The 19,573-nt window shown below is 38.2% G+C and overlaps 2 protein-coding genes across 2 annotated transcripts; both read right to left on the reverse strand.

Moving 5' to 3' along the window:
* Positions 1-5,741: 5,741 nt before the first annotated feature.
* Positions 5,742-9,191, reverse strand: LOC103718734 (14-3-3 protein 6-like). Its single transcript, XM_008807682.5, has 4 exons — positions 8,528-9,191; positions 8,266-8,388; positions 6,139-6,255; positions 5,742-6,034 (listed from the first exon to the last, which is right to left on the reverse strand). Exons 1-4 carry the CDS (start codon positions 9,008-9,010, stop codon positions 5,981-5,983), a joined length of 777 nt encoding a protein of 258 aa, XP_008805904.1. The 5' UTR covers positions 9,011-9,191; the 3' UTR covers positions 5,742-5,980.
* Positions 9,192-15,269: 6,078 nt separating this feature from the next.
* Positions 15,270-15,716, reverse strand: LOC103718745 (uncharacterized). Its single transcript, XM_008807693.2, has one exon. It carries the CDS (start codon positions 15,714-15,716, stop codon positions 15,270-15,272), a length of 447 nt encoding a protein of 148 aa, XP_008805915.2.
* Positions 15,717-19,573: the final 3,857 nt, after the last annotated feature.

Below are 19,573 nucleotides of genomic sequence, written 5' to 3' on the forward strand. Positions count from 1 at the left end.
TCTCAAATCCGGTTAGCAAATTACCGGATTGGTCTCAGACGATTTCCCTTGCTTTTCCTCTATTTCGTCTTCTTTTTTCTCATTCCAGCCGACCATCGCTGGGTGTGGCATGCCGCCAGCACCGTCGACTGCCGAGGGTCGCCGGCCACAAGCGGCTCAGCCGCCGAGCACCTTCCACTTCATGGAAAGAAGAAGAAGAGAGAGAGGAAGCCTCACAGTTCTCCTTTCCTTATTCTCTCCACTTCTCTCCGCTCTCTACACTTTCTCTCTCTAGAATGTCCAAGAAATTCGAAGTCGGGTCATGTCGACTTAATTTGCAAACTCGAGTTGACCCCTAAAAAGAGATCTTGAATTGCTTGGGTGCCCAGCGTCGCCTGTTGGACCAATCACCCCGCCTTGTCAAGGTCCATGGAACCCACTGATGATGAAGTATGTTAAATGACTCTGGCTCTAATCGAGTTCATGCCCTATAATATGTTGATCAAAATGCTCAAGCTTGACCTACCCGGAATCGTCAAATGCTCGTCTCCATTCCTTATTATTTTAATTCGATTAAAATTGTCAAACAGAAAGTAATTATGCTTTTAATATTTTTATAAGGTTAACTGAACGTTGATGGTTTAAGATGGAAGAAGCATGTAGATATTGCACTCATTACTTTTCAAATTATCATGTATTTCATGATATAAAATTTTCTTATGGAAATATTAGGCTTTTTTAAAATTATGGATCAGCATATATGTTATGAAAATCATGATTTATTATGAAAAATAGTTTCATGAATGTTTTAATGAAAATAACTTTGTTATGAAATATAAATTTGATCATGCTATTTAGTATTTTTCATCTATTTGTATATATATATATATTAAGAAAAGATATCAGTTTTCAAAGGCTCTCAGATTGCTATGACCGTCTCTAGAAATAGGGGTCAATCAACAACCTAGAGCTAGCATCTAACGAAAACGGTTCTCTACCAATGGGTTAAAGTTAGTAACGAATATAAACTATGACATCTTATCGATTACGAAAATGGTCATGTCACGAGTTATAGTGACCATAGCACGAATATCTATGAGCAATATTTTGATCCATCATAGGATTATATGATATGAAGAATAATTTATGAATTTATTTGCAATATGAACTTGGTACTATGTTGATGAAAGATTATTGATTTGTTCGTGCATGATTTATTTTATGATCTATTTTTAATATACTGTATTATAAAATGCTTATTTTAGAATATCTCTTATTTTTTTTAAAATGATGTATTGACATAAAGAGCTTATGCTTGATCCAGTAATATAGTGAAAGGTTTACTTACTGAGTTGTGTCGCTCATATACCTTATTTTTATTTTTTTTCTCTTCAAATAAATAGGATCAGTAGGGACGAAGGTTGGTCCGGACTTAGAGTTCATGCTAGCGAGGTTGGCGATTTTGTAAAAAAATTTTAGTATTGACCATAAATTTGTAGCTAATGATTTTCTGAATGATGAGGGTGATGGGTTTAGTATTGATTTGGATTTAGATGCTTTGAACCAAAATTGGTTTTATTTAATGGATAAAAAAATTAGATATTTAATTGTTATATTTTGTTGTGATGGATTTAAAATCAAAAAGCAATGTCGGCTTTGTGTTCTCGTGGGTTGTACCCCTCGGTAGTATGGTTATGTCATGTTCCAAATTTGTGGCGCAACATACTTGATGTTTGAAAAAGTTCCTATATTGCTCTCATCCAAAAAATCAACAATTAAAGCACCGCGACATTTAGGTCTAACGTTTCATAACCTGCAAAAACTCTACATTTCCAACTGACCACGGTTGGACTACGATATTGACTCTATCAGAAAAAGCCTTCCATAAACTATGGGTGAAAGCACGCTTGAGGTGTTAGCATAATTTTAGGGATCACTTAACAACCTCCATCGCCTATAATATTTTTCTTTATTAGCTTAATCCTTTTTCAACCTTTATTATTTTTTTATTTAGCATGATCTTATTAGAGTAATTTTAGGGTCACAAAACAACTTGTATTGGGCAGTAATATTTTCCATTGTTAGTGTGATTGTATATCGGGCTATATTATTTATCTTGTATGAAATCTATATAAAAGTACATATAACCCCTGAGATGTATCAAATACGATAAAATAGAGAAATAAAATTATTGTTCTCTTTTTTTTTTTGTTTTTCACTTCTTCAACAAATATTTTAACATGGTATCAGAACCACTGATCACATAACCTGTCATCATCTATTCCGCCTTTGTTGTGATCATCATTGCCATGTCAAGAAGCTTTGAAGACTCCAATTGTCGATTTATCGATCTCTATTTTCGAATGAATAAATAGCCAAAAATTCTCTATTTTTGGTAGATCTTAGATCCTCTATTTCTCCGTAGATCTCTATTTTCTAATGAATCAATATTGATCTCATTAGTAGATCTGCATATTCTCTATTTCTGATAGATTACTACCCGAAGATTCTTTGTTTTCTATGAATTCTCAACTCCTTTTCATCGCATTTTTTCTCAACTTCAGATCTTCAGTTGTTTCTCCTCACCGTCACTCGGCCACATTCTCTCCATTTCTGATTTTATTTGCTGCTTTCGGCTCTTTTGCACCCCAGTTCGAAGCCAATTGCTCCTCTTCAATGGTGCCTCCGTCTATGAGGATTGTCGACTTTCGATTGCCTTCTCTCCAAGCTTGTCGTCACTACAACTGTCATCTTCTATGCGTCTTCTTGCTGCCACATCATAAGACAAGTCAATCAACCACCTTAACAAACATGTTAGTCTGATATCGGCTTCTGAGTTGTTATGTTAACTCTTAATCTGCTACATCAGTCAGACACATCAGATATCGGTTTCTGAGTTGTTATGTTAACTCTTAATCTGCTACATCAACTTCTGAGTTGCTATAATAACTCGTATTCTGCCACATCAAGCTCTATACTGCCACATCAGCTTTTAATGCTATCTATATTATCAAGAACACCAAAGTAAAGTGTCTCATCCGTGACAGCTGAGGAAACAGCTCTCACGTCAGAGACATTGCTAAGTGATGCAAACATCGAATCCTTCTGCTCTGGCGACACTATCATATGGACCCTTGAACTTTGCTGGCTCTCCAATTGAATGCCTATGCCCATTTTGAAGTCGTGGACTCCACCCTTTCATCTACCAGATGGAAATCTGAAAATTCTTTTAGTGCCTTCTACTATTTAGTAGTTAATTCCTTCGGCTGCGAGACTGATCTAGTCTCAAACCAAATGAGGGTTTTTCTCGAGTCCACAGTTGACGTTGCAGCAAGCAAGCTCTTCAGCTCCTCGACACTATCTAGGGTTGCAGCTTTGCTAGCATCGAGGCATTTGTATTCTTGCCTTATGCTCTTCAAGGCATTGCCCTTCTCCAACAAGATGTCCTTAAGCTGAGAATTCTCATTCCTAGCAACCTGTAGTGCTTCTTCAACAACAGTAGCTTCATTCACCGCTTGTTTCAGTATATCCCTCGACTTAGAATTTTTTATGCTTGGCCGCGCGAATTACTTAATTTACTGTTTTCCTGATGCAATTTATGGATCATCTCTTCAGACATCTTCATACAATTTATAAACCAGTTCTGTTTCGCATTCGAAGCAGCAATTGATTCCTCCAATTCCGACTTCAACCTTTTGGATCCATCCAATGCCAGTCGTCGAAACTTCTCTTCCAATAGTTATAACAACTCAGGACCTCGTCCAAAATGGCGATATCCAACATTTAAGCCTGACATCCAAGTCAGGCTAAGAGTTTAAATTTATATAAATCTAATCACAACCACCATGATCGACCTATGGTCATTTCCAATAAATCTATACTGCAGTGTCCTCTAGTCCACATAAGTTATGGCTCAGATCTGCTCTGATACCATTTATAACAATTCATGACCTCATTCAAAATGGCTAGTCGGAAGATATTGAGTTTTTTGATTTTGTGTAAATACATAAGATCTACCCAGTGAATAAACAATGTGGAACTAAATGCACGCTTGCATGAGTCCTCGCAATAGTGATGAGTCATCCGCACAAATAAAGTTTGGTTCTATTGAAACCCACAACATTCCTAAGATAAGGGAACTTCCTAAAATTTGAGTGTCAAGGATCAGCCACCTCATGTAAGCAGTAGAGATCTTCATTTATTAGAGTTTATCAAATTACATAAGTAATTTATTTAAAATTAGAAGATCACCTTCATTCATAGTACTTCTCACATGTATCACATATGTCGCATTCTAATAAAAATCTAACCAAAACACGGACATCTTGGATGAGGGAAATGGCATTCAACAATCGCATCAAAAACCGGTCAAGAAGTTCTTTTCGCTCACTGCGAGGATTGGGAGGAAGTAACCTTGGTGGGACTGCACATATTCCACCGCCACCAATCAGAATTCAAGAAAGACGTAAGCTATGTCAGAAAAAGAAAAAAATAAAGAGAGAGAACCGGGCTCCTACTTCAGATTTTTACATACCCAAACGTTTCTCTACCCCACATATGCTTTTCCCACATCAGATCAGACGTGATCTTCGACTGCCATTCGATGGGCCATATCTGAATCGAGAGAAATTTACTGTTGGTTCTTGTTATTATTTTTTCTAATAAATTTGGGTGACACGAGTTGCGCCATGGCACTATCCTTGATCTTATCCTATTTTCATTTGTGGATCAGCTTCAGGGTGGCCCCCCCAACTCCGCAACACAATGCACCGCTGCTATGCTGTCAGATGCCATCCATTGGTCTCGCAAAGTCATGCAGCTGCATCACAAGAACTGGAAAGGCAATTTATATACATTTTCTTTTAATTTCAATAGAAAGATGTATTAATTATGCAACAACCAATAACCCCTTAAACCTTAATAAAGATTTGGGCTTGAACTCAAGTAGCTGATACAACCATTAAGAGAATTTATCAGCAAAGTAAACTGCCGCATTCATGATCAGATCAAGAGAATATCAGATTTTTTTTATACATATTTTCTCCATCACTTTAATCTTCAATCTGTGCAACATGTACAGTTCTCATAAATTATTTCTCAATCTATCATTTTGAAATTTAGCATACATCCCTTTTAGCATTCATAATTTTTGCTATGCTTAAGTTATATACTCTGAGTACACAATTTCGTATCTTTTATTGCTGTTCTATAAATTCTCCCTCAAGCTACCTAGAAGACAAATTATAAACAGAAGCTTGGGTTGATATTTTTTATCTTACTAATACAGATCATATCTGATGTAAAGATGCAAAAATGTATGTTAGATATGGTGTTAAGGAAAAAATATTACTGGAGTAGTCGGATAAAATCCCTAAATAAGTTTCATTATTATATAAATTTCTTTACATTTTGAAAGTTGGATAATTTTTCTAATAAAATAAGCTTCAATTACATGTTGTTGTCTCTTCAGCAGATTAATCACACTCTTCCAAACTAATCATATCAACATGGTTATCCATATCATGAATTCGAAAATAGTTACATTTAATCAAGATGGATAACTTGAATCGTATATAATAAACATGGATAAAACTCAAGCTGATAGGATAAAATAATACATCTGGTCTTTTGGGCAACTGACATCCTAAAAGTTGGTAATTATCAGGAAAATGCACCAGAGCAGTAGTAACAAAAACTGTAGGATAATTTGCATGCATCTGAGATTAGTCTCCCCATATTATATAAGCAATGCAACCAGCATATCTCATAAACGAGGGGAACTTCCAAGGCCAAACATAAGATAGCAATTTTTTTAGCATTGTCAGATGCAAACAACACCAGCAGAAGAGACATGAAACAGGAAGGATTTTCTAAAACACAAGCCAGGAAAAAAAGAAAAAGAAGAAAAAAAAAAGACTTGGTAAAGAAGATGGTGGTCAATCTGCAAGCTGAAACACCTAAGAATCACAAAGAGCAGTAGTGGAAGACATTTTTTTACTAGCTACTGCTCATCCTCATGTTTGGTTGTCTCTTTGATCTCATCTGCCCCATCATCCTGTAGATAATATATGCATATCATTTAATTGAATTGCAGATAAAGACAGAGCTGAAATATGGCAGGTAGAATATTGACAATGTTCATCAGAGCGTGTGCAAGACCTGCATATCTGAAGTCCACAAGGTAAGGTTGTCACGGAGAAGCTGCATGATCAGCGTGCTATCCTTGTATGATTCCTCTCCAAGAGTATCCAGTTCAGCAATTGCTTCATCAAAAGCCTAAAAATAAAAATGAGAGTGTAATTTCAGTAATTTTTATACAATAGAAAGCAATCAGGATATACTGTAATCCCCCTCTAAAAGGTTTAGGTTTATTTTCGCAAGAATGAGTCAGACAAAGTACAACAAATGATGGAAACCACATTATTGGAGAGGTCCTCTCCATCCGAGCCTTAGAACAGATAACAGCAAAGAGGAAGACATTAACTTACAATTATCTGGAGAATTACAAGATTAAAACGGATTAAGAACCGATAGCCTCGCAAGGTCTTTGAAATCGAAGTAGAAACATGGGGCAAAATGAAAGCAGAAACCCTACATCACACTACGATCACCCAACAGAAGATGATCTGTCAAATTGTAGGAACAAATGAATCTTGTAGAAGAATAACCAAAGTCAAAGGACCCAATCATAGCTAGGAAGATCGCATTTGATTTTTGACTATCCAAAATGGATATCAAATTGAATAAATTGTAGAGAATCAATGACTTTTCTTTTTTTAAAAAAAACACACAAACAATCATATAGGAATTGTTGCACCAGGGACATCCTTGCAGTTAAGACATTTAGTGGGTCCATGACCTATTTTGATGGAGGTACATGCTGTAATTCAATGGAAACTGAGACATAGATACACCAAACAAGTTGATAAGCTCTGACAGAAAACAGAGAAAATGAACGAATGGAACCTTCATAATTGTGTAATAACTGAAACTCAAAAAACAACAATCCTATGACATGGGCATGGTATGAAACAAGACTGTATGTCCACTATAGGACACCCAGATATCTTTAAGTTTTATCTGGGCATCCAGGAACTAGACCGAGAGAGCACAAAGTACTTAGTTCCTGCACTCTTAGTTATGATATTTAAAAAAACAAAAGAAGGAAGAAATGTGGTAGATTTTTGGAAAGACTACAAATTAGCAATCCACTGCAATTACGATATTATGAAACATATTGGAAAAATGATCACAGCATCCTAAACAACGAGGTTGAAGATTTGAACCACAAGTAGAAAAAGATGATGACTATCTCCACCAGCTGATCTTCCAGTAAAAATCTAGCAGTCAGGTCGTACTATCTATGTACCGCAATGGCCCAGTCAAATAACCTTCAATAATAAAAATTTCAGAATGACCTCATGGCAAAGCAGGTGAACTGAAACAAGCATAGTGTTTACACAACCTTTTACCAGATATCCCCCCATTAATATTATCTCAAGCAAAGCCAGAGGGCCAACCCTATTACCAAAGGGCAAAAAGGGATGCACCATTGGCATGCCATATGGCACTAAGGAATCGGTTCTTTATATCACGAAACCACCATGGATCGCATCAATGCCCTTGAGCCATGTGACATGCCATCAGTGCAGAGGTTTCTTTTGGTAAAAGAGTTAGGTCTCATGGTACTTTTTCTATATAATTCACATTATATCCTGAAAACTATGTGGCTGATAATTCCTGAATACATTGGACAAATTTTGGCATCACAAGATGATATATCCATAAACATCCATAAGAGGAGGCATCCAAGTTCTGTATATCATTTACATAGCAGATTTCATAATAAACTAATCTAGAATATCATGCAATAGCAGATGACCTGGAAATACAGAGATGTCCTACAGATCATTCTGAGATCTCATCACTCTTCATTTTTTTTATCTCCTTTCTCTATTCAAGATATCTCATATTTTCTTATACATCAGTTGTCCTGTTGATAAATCTTAGCTATATTGGAGAAATTATAATCGAAGCAATGTCAAAAAAAATAAAAAATGGAGCTATTCATAACAACTTAAAATCTTACAGCGAATTCGAAACACCCTAAGAAAGAGAACGTTCCCAATTCCAGTCAAACGAACAACTAACTAAATCAGATATAATTCATTTCTACAAATCCTAGCATATAATTCACTTCTACAAATTCGGATCAAAACACCAAGAGCAAATATAATCATCAATTCAACAAAGAGCAGAAACAAGCACAAGATCCAATCTGCTCACCTGCTTGGCAAGAGAACAAGCCCTGTCAGGAGAATTCAAGATCTCGTAGTAGAACACCGAGAAATTGAGCGCCAGCCCCAGCCGGATTGGATGCGTCGGTGCCAACTCCGCCAACGCTATATCCTACAGATCCAACATCAAATCAACATCTCAAAACCTAATCAAACCCACCATCAATTGCAGAAAAGAACCAAAATTTCTCGTTCCGATCTGAAACTCCTAAACCTAGCAACATCGGATCTGATCGGAATGGGATCCCGACCTGGGCGGACTTGTAGGCGTTGAGGGTATTTTCGGCGGCGTCCTTGCGGTCGGATCCGATCTTGAACTCGGCGAGGTAGCGGTGGTAGTCCCCCTTCATCTTGAGGTAGAAGACCTTGGAGTCGGCCGTGGCGGCGGAGGGGACGAGGCGAGAATCCAAAAGCTTGAGGATTCCGTTGCAGATGTTGGTGAGCTCAGCCTCGATCCGGCCGCGGTAGTCGTGGATGGCGGCGACGTGGTCCTGGTTGCCGCGGCTCTCCTCCTTCTGCTCGATGGACGAGACGATCCGCCACGAGGCCCGGCGGGCGCCGATGACGTTCTTGTAGGCAACGGAGAGGAGGTTTCGCTCCTCCACCGTGAGCTCCACACCCTCCGGCAATGTCGCCGTGACCCTCTCCATGAACTCCACCATCTCCTCGTACCGCTCCGCCTGCTCCGCCAGCTTCGCCATGTACACGTACTCCTCCCTCGTCGCCGCCGCCATCGCCGGAATTTCGATGCCAAGAAAGAGAAAATAAGTGGAGTGGAAATGCAGGAAGGCGTGGAGAGAAAAATGACAAAGAGACGACAGAGAGAGAGAGAAGAGGGAGGGGGGGAGGGGGGGGGGGGGGGTGCCGGGGGAGAAGAAGAGAAGGAAGTGGGTTTAATTTACTAAAGCTTAATTAAGGACAATTATTCGTTTAGTTAAACTAATGTATTTTTAATCCAATTGGCTTTAATTTTAGTTTGGGGCAAGAGATGGAGATAGCGACAGGTACCAATTTTGTCCCTGGCAGCCTGAAAAAATTATGAGTTGGACATGCCTTATGAAGGTGGCGGGAGGGCAAAATAGTATTCTTAAATATATTTTTTCTTTGTTAGATAAGAAATAAAGGAATCATATGGGTATATTTGTGGATGTATGTTCGTGTTACAAATATTGCTTTTCTAAAATAAATAAATCCACTTCTGCTCGATTAATATTTGTGGATGCATATTAATGATGGGAAGTGATAATGTCATACGAAGGGCAAGTGCTTCGAGAGCATCATGCTTTGATTTTTAGTAAATTGACATCTATACCGGGCCCAACACCTAACCTATTTTAATTTAAGCTCCCTTTTTTTTGTCTTCGAGGTAGATCTTTGGCATGTCAAGAAGGTGCGAGCACAGCCTTGATACATTGGAGACAGGAGGGATTCTTTTGTTTGAACCCGTATTCTAGTTTTTCTTCATATCCACATCCTATCGCTTAAGAAATTATATTCTACATCACGTGCACCAACTCCGGCATGCACCATGCTAATCATTTCATCTTCTATCAGTCAATCACCGAGATGAGTGTATGATGAATAAGGCCTATAAAAATGCAACGAGATAATTATCATGGTGCATGGCCCTGTGATGCATATGGTACAGAATATAATTTTTCTTGTTGCTCTCGGTTCTTTTCCTATGTTTTGTGGTCGACCAATCTATCGTGATCTTTCAGTGTCCTCTTTAGCGACTAGGATCGTCACAAAATCCTCTATCATTAGAAATAGCAAGATCGCCTCCGCCTAGCAGCTATCGCTATTATTTGATCTTAACCACTATGCTTCACTATGCACTGAATAGATATTGGATATTTGTACAGAACAAAAGAACCCAAATAATACTTTATGACTAGTTTGTTTGGATAAAATCCTGAATTATTACACATGGTATCAGAGTGAAGATATTATAATACAGAATCATTAGGGTTGACCACTCATGCTTGTAAGGAGATTTGAATGAATTTGGACCGCCGTCCAGCATAAAGGAAAGAAAAAAAAAAGAAGAAAAACTTCCAAACTCTTGTGTAGTCATCCAAAATGACCTCCCAAATTCAAATTTCAACCCCCCCCCCCCCCCCAATATAATTCAAATTTTGAAATTTAGAATCTAAAATTCAAATATCTGACAGAGACCAGTCCACCGCTACCATCAAGAACCGTGTCGAAATTTATGCCATCCGATAATAAAAAGAGAACGCATGGCTTCGAACCATCGATTAACAAAAAGGATAGAGAGGCGATCCTGCTGGGAAGAGGAGGGAGGGGAAGAAGAGAAGGTCCGGATTCGACAAACATAAGGCTGAGATAGGGAGACTGTCATCATCACAAACCCCACACCACAGCCCACATAATAGAGGTTCAAGATAAAAGAAATTGCGAAAGAGGAAGATCTCTGAGGTGGTAGTGGGAGTGTGGCCTTACTTCCAACCAAGTGGTTCCGAGTTCGAAACGCACGGGCGTCGATTAAATTGTGGAGACCGGATGCTCCCTGCTCGGACACGGGGTCTGGAAGGACGTATCGCTCTGCTGGTAGCCTCGGTGGTGCCAGGTGTGATGTACTCACACGTGGTATTCGTGCCGGAGCCCAAAGGGATAACCGAGCTGGGCCCACGGATGGGGAGGGTATGAGTAAAACCGGCCGGGGTGCCCAACACATGGTCATTTCTGCCCGCATCGAATATTCTCTTGGCGGGGTGGGGTTCCAGTGGGGGCTGCTACGCGGGGGTGGGCTTGTCTCTTCCTCCCCTCTTCCCCTTTCTTTCAGCAAAAAAAAAAAAGGAAAAAAGAGAGGAAGATCTCACAGCACTCAGAAAGGGGAAGAGAGAGGAAAAGAGAATGGGTGAGAAGGAAATCAAGATCCATGGAAGAGAAAAGGAGGGGGAAGGGAAGAGGGAGACCATGCAAGAGGGATAGGCAAATTAGGGGAAGAGTTTTTAAAACTTTTACTACATTCAAAGGGCAGTCCCTCCAGCGGCGGTGGAGAGTGCCACCCTTTGCTTCGAGATATTTAGACTATATTAAGTGGCAGTGTGGCCTTTCAGGCCAGGTATGTATTCAAAAAGATTAACAAAGCTGCGAACTAGGTACCTTGTATGTGGCCAGTCAGTCCAAAAGTACCCGAGCTGCCTGGAACTATATAAATCATCAATTTTAGCAACAAAAAAAAAATCCCTCTATGTACTTCCCATTTAATATATTAAAAATAGAGTTTTTTAACTATCATTACGTCAAGTGACGCGTGTGTTGCTTAATATGGATTTTTTTCTGAGGGAGAGGTGATAGATGAACCATTGGGAAGAAAAAGTCTCAAATACTGGTGATACTGCTATTGTTGCAACAGATAATTCTGATTGTGCTGAAACCGTTTTATCCGTATCTATTGGTTGTTCTAGTGATGATTGTAATCTCGAATCAACTTGATATATGATAGTAGTTCTAGCAGTAATACTAGTATTGTTGGATTTGTCAATTCTGATTATATTGATGATTTGGATAAGAGATCTCTGGCAGGTTATGTCTTCACTCTTTGTGGTTGTGTCATTAGTTAGAAAGCAACTCTACAGTCTACAATTGCTTTGGGGCAGAGTATATAGCAATTACAGAAGCAGTAAAATGAGCTATTTGGTTTAGAGGTTTGGTTAGTGATCTGGGTTTATAGTGGATTGAGACTATTATATTTTGTGATAGCCGAAGTGCTGCTATACATTTAACCAAAAATCAAATATATCATGAGAGGACCAAACATATTGATGTCAGATATCACTTCATTTGAAAAATTGTATCACAAGTCATTATTTTAGTTAGAAAAGTTGCTACAGTAGCTTGTTACTACTCTCAAGTTCAAGAATTGGTTGGACTTGATTAGTATTTGCAGTTTGTGAGATGTCGTTCAGGGTTTTGTGGTAGTAAAGAAAAATCATTTGGTGTCTCTTGATTTAATTCAAACCAAGATGGAGATTTGTTATGATGTGGTATGAAATGAATGGGTTGGTGTACGTTAGTTTGGTGCACCTTATCATACCCAATCAATTCTTTTTTTTCATTCTTATGTGTGGCTTTAGTTTAGGTCACGTGAACCACCTTTGTTGAAAGGGTTTCAAACCTTTATTTTACACTTTTTGGTCACATATGAGAGGAAGGCAACCACCACCCTTTCTAGGGAGTCGTTCTAAAGTTTTTCTTTTCTTTCTTCTTCAAATTTGTAAGCCACCCTTGTTTTCTCTCTTTTGATGTGGTGAAATTTCCTGCTCTCACTGCTGGTGGAGATGGGCCCAAGGCCGAACCACCTTAAATTTCTGTTTCTCTTATGTGGTTGTTTTGCTTTATTATATTCTCTATTTCATAATTTGCTAGTACCATTGGTTGCAATCACAACACGTGTAATGTCTTGAAGAACTTCGAGGTGGGGAGCAGGGTGACGCCTCTTGACTGATCTCACAAGTACCATGAGAAGTGCATCTCTAAGATGGTTCTAACAGAAGAAATCTTGTCCACTTGGTCATTGGAAGATGACAACAGCTTGAGCACTAGAAGGATTGGAGTTGGGGTTAATGTCTTACTAGTCAAGATACAACATCTAGTCATTTTTTGACTCACTTCATAAGGATTGAAAAGCACATATTATTGCAGTTGAAAACTTCTAGGGCAGCTTGTTTTGACCTGTTATGGGACTCCAAGAAGATTTCTGGTGCGTTTCATCTTCTTGATTTACCCAAATCACTCTTCTTATTAAGTTTCAGCTTTGACGAGACTTCAAACAGTGTATCAAATACTAATAAAGTTTAGGATCTTGGTTCGGATGATTTCAAGTCTCTTATTGTTTCAACTTTTTTCAATAGAGTGTTTTGGTAAAGGACTGAAGATTTGGGCCTTGGACCTCTCCAAGTGTATACAGATGCCAACCAGCTAAGGTTAGGCTAATTGGCATAAAAATCTGAACATTGATTAAGCAGTACTGAATACATAAAATTTGGGTTTTTGTTCTGAATGATTTCTGGGTTAATTTGTTTTCTGAAACTTTCTTGATACAATTTTCTATTAGGAAAATAAAAACTCTTTGAGCGAAAAGAAATGCGCCAGTCTTATGTAAGGAAAATGGGGCTTTCACTGCAAGGATTTTCTTGAAACTGCAGGCCTCAGCTTCTTCTATTCTCTTCAAGGTCCTCCACTTGTTCAGCTTATGGCCTAACCCTTGCTCAGCCAGATCAATAGATAGCCACAGAAACATTTCTACCAAACTCTCTGCCTTGTATTTGTAGTTGTGTTGCTCTCAGCACCCCACCCTTTGTTATCTTTCCACCTCCTTCAGCTTGTATTTGTGCATGTAACTTGCTTGTAACCATTTACTCTTGATAAATCATGGAGGAAGACTCTCACTTCCTCTGCATTCCGTAAAAAAAGTGCAACTGCTTGATCACTTTCACGAAGGAAATGAAAGGAAAGAAAAAGTGCAAGACAGGTAAATAATAGAGTACATCAGCGAAAGAAATCTATAGTCAAAGAAAAATGACATAACAATATAATAAACAGCAGGAACCAATCAACGCCCTTTAAAGATTCAGCAGTAACGTCCCCTTCCTTTTTTTAAGGGTTAGAAGCCTCTGCTTCCTTTTAAGAAGTTAATCTGGTTCAGTCTTCAGTGAGAAAGTATATCTAGAACTATAGTCTTGGTACTGGATATTGTACTGAAATTATTCTATTATAGTGTCAGTACATTGGGTATGGCATACCAAATGTCAGTATGCCTTTTGTACTGTATACCGGTTCGGTCCATATGCACTGGTACCGACTGATATGGCAAATTTTGGGAATTTATTCATCCAAATTCCAAGATTCATCAAGTTCATTCGGTAAGAAGGGTTAGTCAGGGACCTGACTAGAACAGATGATGAACATTCCCCTTCCCAATTTCTTTCTTTAAATCATCAGCCATCGAAATTCGTGTTTAGAGAAATGGACATTGAAACATTTAAATCTTATCTGGTGAAGGAGTTATCCACAGTGCAGCTTTCCATAGCAGTTGCTTACCAATAAAGTTCCTTTTTCATTCAATCTCCAACTAAACTTATCAGTTCTATTGGCGTTGTAGACATTCTGCAGCTGATCTATTAATTCTATTAACTCGTAATTGGCACCTTGGAGAATATGCTGGCAAAACTCCAAGCTTCAATCCAAGTTCCCCAGAGATTGAATAGATCAGCAACTAAAGCCTTTTCTTTGGCTACCAGATCAAACGGAATCATGAAGGGAATTATTTTTGTTCAAGCCATTTTCATCCAAGCTTATCATGAGCATCATGATAGAGCTTTACTTGGCAGTTACATTCTTATAGGATATACTTGCAGCTCTAATTGAAAAGGAAGGCTTATGTTTTAACAAGCCCTGTGTTTGATTTTTGTCTTTAATATTCAACAATCCATTGAGATATTCTTCAAATCATTAATAATTACCGATGATTCTTTGAGACGAGGATTATCTACATCAATGAGTATCAATATGCTGAGGGTGCCGGCTCGTGCAGCTCATGAAGTCCTTAGGGGTTGGTATCAAAGATCTGGATTCGATTCAGCATTTCTCCCATCCTAGATCTCAAAAACAATAATCCTTTAAACAATTCTCAATTTACTGAAATGTGGAAAGTGCTAAAATATCACGGAATTCTCATAAAGTGTCACACAACTGATGTGTGACTTCCTCTTTAGACCTATCAAATTCTCTGTGAGGTAGCACCACTCTTGAGATGCTCATCGAATTATTCCATGTTTCATTGCTCTGCCAATACAGACTTTAACATTAATTTTTTCGTCATACTCTCGTTCAATTTCTATAGTTATGCTTGCAAGAACAGGTTAAATTTCTAACCAGACCTGTAAGTCCAAAGGGATAATCTACTAAGTTAGTACTCTGCTCTACTCTTAGCTTGGTCATCTCCAATAGCACTGCTATGGATCACTGGATCGATGAGCTTCCGATCTCGGCTTTGGCCTTAGGCCCACAGCTGCTGGACCTTGCAATCTTTGGTGCATAGGAGCCATGGGAAGCCCTGTATTGGAAGCTCTTCCTTGCTATATCCCTCATTGCGCCAACCAAAGAAAGCTCTGGATTGAGCCTGACTGTCCTGTTGAACTGCCTACAGAGAGCCATATGGGACTCCAACGCTTCTTCCATCGCCATTGATGGAGCTCTCTTCTTTTTCTCCTTCACTGCCTCTGCGCAAAGCCCACAGATCCAATTGCCGCAATGGAATTCTCGGATACGGCGAATGTAGGTCGGGGTGCAGTCCTCTGACATTCCACAGCAGCGACACTCCACCCTCTCCACTTCATTGGCTTTTGCAGGCTGGTTCAAGTCATCATTAATCTTATCAGACACAGGCAAAAAATTGGAGAAGGCCATGGTGAATTTAGCAACAGAGAGCCAATAAAAAAAGTAAATTCACCTCAGCTTTGTATAAAACTGAGATTAACTCAAGAAGTTTGGTGCTGTAATATTCGTTGCAACATAGTATGTAGGGGAAACTAGACTTCAGGAACAGTCTTATCATATCACACTTATACATCATAAAAGTTATTATAACAAACCACTACGAAGCTAGAGAATCTAAGAAATTCATATTTTGAAACAAAAATAATTTATTTCTTCGCTCTCTTATTGAGTATTAGGAGCTTGTGAGTTTGAAAGCCATGCATAATGAAATCAATAAACCCAACTATCATAAATCTGATATGAAAATAATAATTCTTCTAAGTCATAGCTTTTTTTTTTTTAAACCCTTCTAACTCATAGCCTTAAAGCATGCAAAGATCAAGTAGTTCTAAATATTATGCTTCTATAGCAATGTCTTAATGGTCATGCACTCTATTTTTGCTAATTTCACCTAAAAAGCTAAAATTCTCTTGAGCTAACTTGCATTTAAACCCTGAATGGTCAGGCGGCTAGCCTCGGGGCCAAACATGCTGCATCACAAAGTTAGAACCTTAAAGAAACAAGTGATCGAGGGCGCCGACGGTTTGGACCATGCCTCTCTTGGTCATCAGACATGCAAAAGGGTCCATGCCTTATTAGCCAAAACAAGAACACAATAATTTTGTTTTTTCTTTGTTAATTAAACGAAGGCGAGAATAATCATCGATAATTTCATCAAGAGAATAAATTGGTACGTCGAAATGGCCTAGAAGAATTGCCGGCGTGGCAATTGAGTCACCATAAAAGGATTACCATAACATTGATGATAAGTAATATGATATTTACCTTGGATGCAAGGAGGTGCATCTCTTCTTTGGTTATTGGTGTGGATTCCATCATTTCTAAGGTCCCTCGACACAGCAGAATTCTCCTAGCTGATATGAACGTAGTGTTACATCCAATCCCTTTTTATAGACATGGACCATCAATATGGGTGCCCAAGGGGGACGAATCTTTGCGTTGGTGGGCGATACAGTACAAACAAAAGGTAAGGTAAGTTGAGGGGAGTCTTAATAGATTTCTTGTACATCAAATAAAAATAAGCTTCTTTTCCACGTGAGAAGTCCTTTTCTTCTGAGTGGGGAAGGGATAGGGATAGTGTAGTTAGAGTACTTTGGTTTCTTCATTTAATGTTGATATTGCAAGTAGGACTGTAGAAGGGCGTGTAGGGTATGACAAAGGGAAAGCACCAAGCTCCCTTCCATCGTATTTGAAGCCCTCGCAGCCATCTAAACATTATGAAAGCTGTGAAATGCTACAGTTGCTGTGATTATCACTCGTGATTGATCACGAGCAATGACGCATGTTACATTTGGAGATCGCAGCAGAAACTTTTCCATTGCAGTGATAATAGTTCAAGTGGCTGATCACAATATACCAAGGAGCTGTCTCAATTCTTCCCCTCGCCGGAGATGCAGTTTCTTCATCCTCAGATGCTAGGACTCCCATTGGTAAACTGGTTTCTTTTATCTCACAAAATAACCGAACATTCTAATGAAATTATATACGAGTTTCAGCTTCAAAAGAAGGTCTTGTGTACATGATGAGCCAAATAAGGAATACCATCTATTATAGTTGTCAGAATTATGCATAATCTCACCCATTATAGTATGCAATCTTGAATATCACAGTTGTCTTATATTGCATACATAATCTTAGTGCATTAGCTTAGAGGAATTTCCAAAAATCATAGGATCTGATTGTCATATTTAAATTTAGTATTTGTACAAAATTATGAGATTTTGCTGTTGTATTATACTATATATGGTCCCTAGTATCTTTTCCAAAATGATGGAATTTTGTTGTTGTATTCTACCATATTTGGTCCTTCGAGTCAAGTGGCTCAACTTGCATATAAAGCACACTTGCGTCATGAATAAAACAAGTAATTCAAATTTTATTTTCAATGCAAATTTTTCAAATACTATCACAACATCAAAATTATCATTGCCACAATTCTTGGTGGGACAACTTCGTTACAAGTAAAAGGTTGCAATAATTAATTTACAAAGAATTAAATGAATTATATATTATAATTTGCTCAAGGTTTTGGGCTATCAACTTATGGTTTGAGAATTTAAACCTGAATCTATTCATTAACATGAAAGCTAATTTATCAGGTAGAGATTTTTGTTCCCTAAAACTAATTTACCAGCAGTAGAGATATATAAAATGCCGTTAGACTAGGAATGTCCTATGCCCTCATGTCGTAGACCAGTGATACCTTGCAGTGAAAACACCCCAATCATTGAGTTGTTTGAAGCATAATGCTGACGTGGAATCATAGTTCTTAAACCCCGGCTGGAGACCAGCCTAGTTGAAATTAAAAATTATAAAAATTTAACTAATAAAATTAAGTATACATAATAATTGATAGAGTTTCTATATTATTATATGCACGTATATGTATATTTCATTGTCTATCTAAAAAAGAATTAATATTTTTATGAAAATAATTGATTATGAAATACATATTTTGATGAAGCTTTGGAGTTTGATTTCCTCAAAAAGAGAGAGAGAGAGCAAAAAAAAGTTGTATAGTTTTATTGAAGAGAAGTTGAGACAGTATCTATCGAAGAAAACATTTGTGCAATATCACATATGCATGGACTGCATGGCTGCCTCCCCATGATAATTGAGCAACGTATATATCCATGAAACGCGTATTTGAAATAGCTTCACCTAACAATATGAATTCACCCTTTTTTCTTCTGAAATCCTCGGTTGCCCGGGTTGTAACGTTGGTGGCCTGGGATTAGACGAGAGCGTTTTCAGAACAGATAAAGGTGGAAGGTTAGGGGCTGGTCACATTACTAGGCTTGGTGGTTTGATGGGATATGATGGCAATTTATGATCCAACCTATCAGTTTAACCCATGAACAATCTGTTTTTAGTAGACTTGGGTTTGACATAAATAAGTTTAGGTTGTAGATAGGTCAACCCCTCTAAACCTATTTATTAAATAAGTTGAGTTCAGGTTTAAACCTTTGAACTATTTATTCTATTTTGACCTATTTAATAATTAGGTCGGATTATAACCCGGCCCGTCTAATCCGACCCGTTTAACCTATTTAACCTATTTGAAATCTGCTTAACCTGTTTCTAGCCTATTTAATCCAATCTGCTTAACTTGTTTAAACCTATTTAACTCGTTAAAAATTTGTCTGACCCATTTAATCTGTTTAATAAATAGATTTTGTAGGTCTGGTTGGTTTACCTGTTTAATAAATAGATCGGAGTCAGATTTAAAATTTTGACCTGTTTAATAAATAGGTCGAATTTGAGTTGATGAATTTTTCACCCGACCCGATCCGATTGCCACTTCTACCGACACCGCGTGCTTCACCCCCAATGGGTTCGGGTGGTATCTTTCCCACGAAAGAATGATTGATCTTCTTTTGCAACATCGACTATTGGATCATGCCTCGCACAGATCTCAAAGCATTCCAAAATCTTTTTCATCTGCTTGTATAGATCTCGTAGCAACTATTGCATGATCCAAAGGTGCACATCGTGAAAAAAAAAAGTGAATCATTCTTTCGTTCGAAAGATACAACGCGAACCTTATGCCAATCACCTTGGCTCCTTATAAGCCCTATTCATCATATGCCTGCCTCAGTGATTGGCCCATAGGAAGGAGATGCAGTGCTTGGCATGACGTAGAGCCATATTGGTGCATGTGGTGTAGAGTATAATTTTTTTTTAAAAAAAAAATCTACTTGAAGAATAGAATATAACAACCTAGGCCCTCATCTAAAATGGCTTACTGGAAGGTATTATTTGGGTTT

Source organism: Phoenix dactylifera, chromosome 7, assembly GCF_051530095.1.
Source record: "Phoenix dactylifera cultivar Ajwa chromosome 7, Ajwa_hap1_PhDact_Kaust_v1.1, whole genome shotgun sequence".
In the NCBI taxonomy this organism is placed as follows: domain Eukaryota; kingdom Viridiplantae; phylum Streptophyta; class Magnoliopsida; order Arecales; family Arecaceae; genus Phoenix; species Phoenix dactylifera.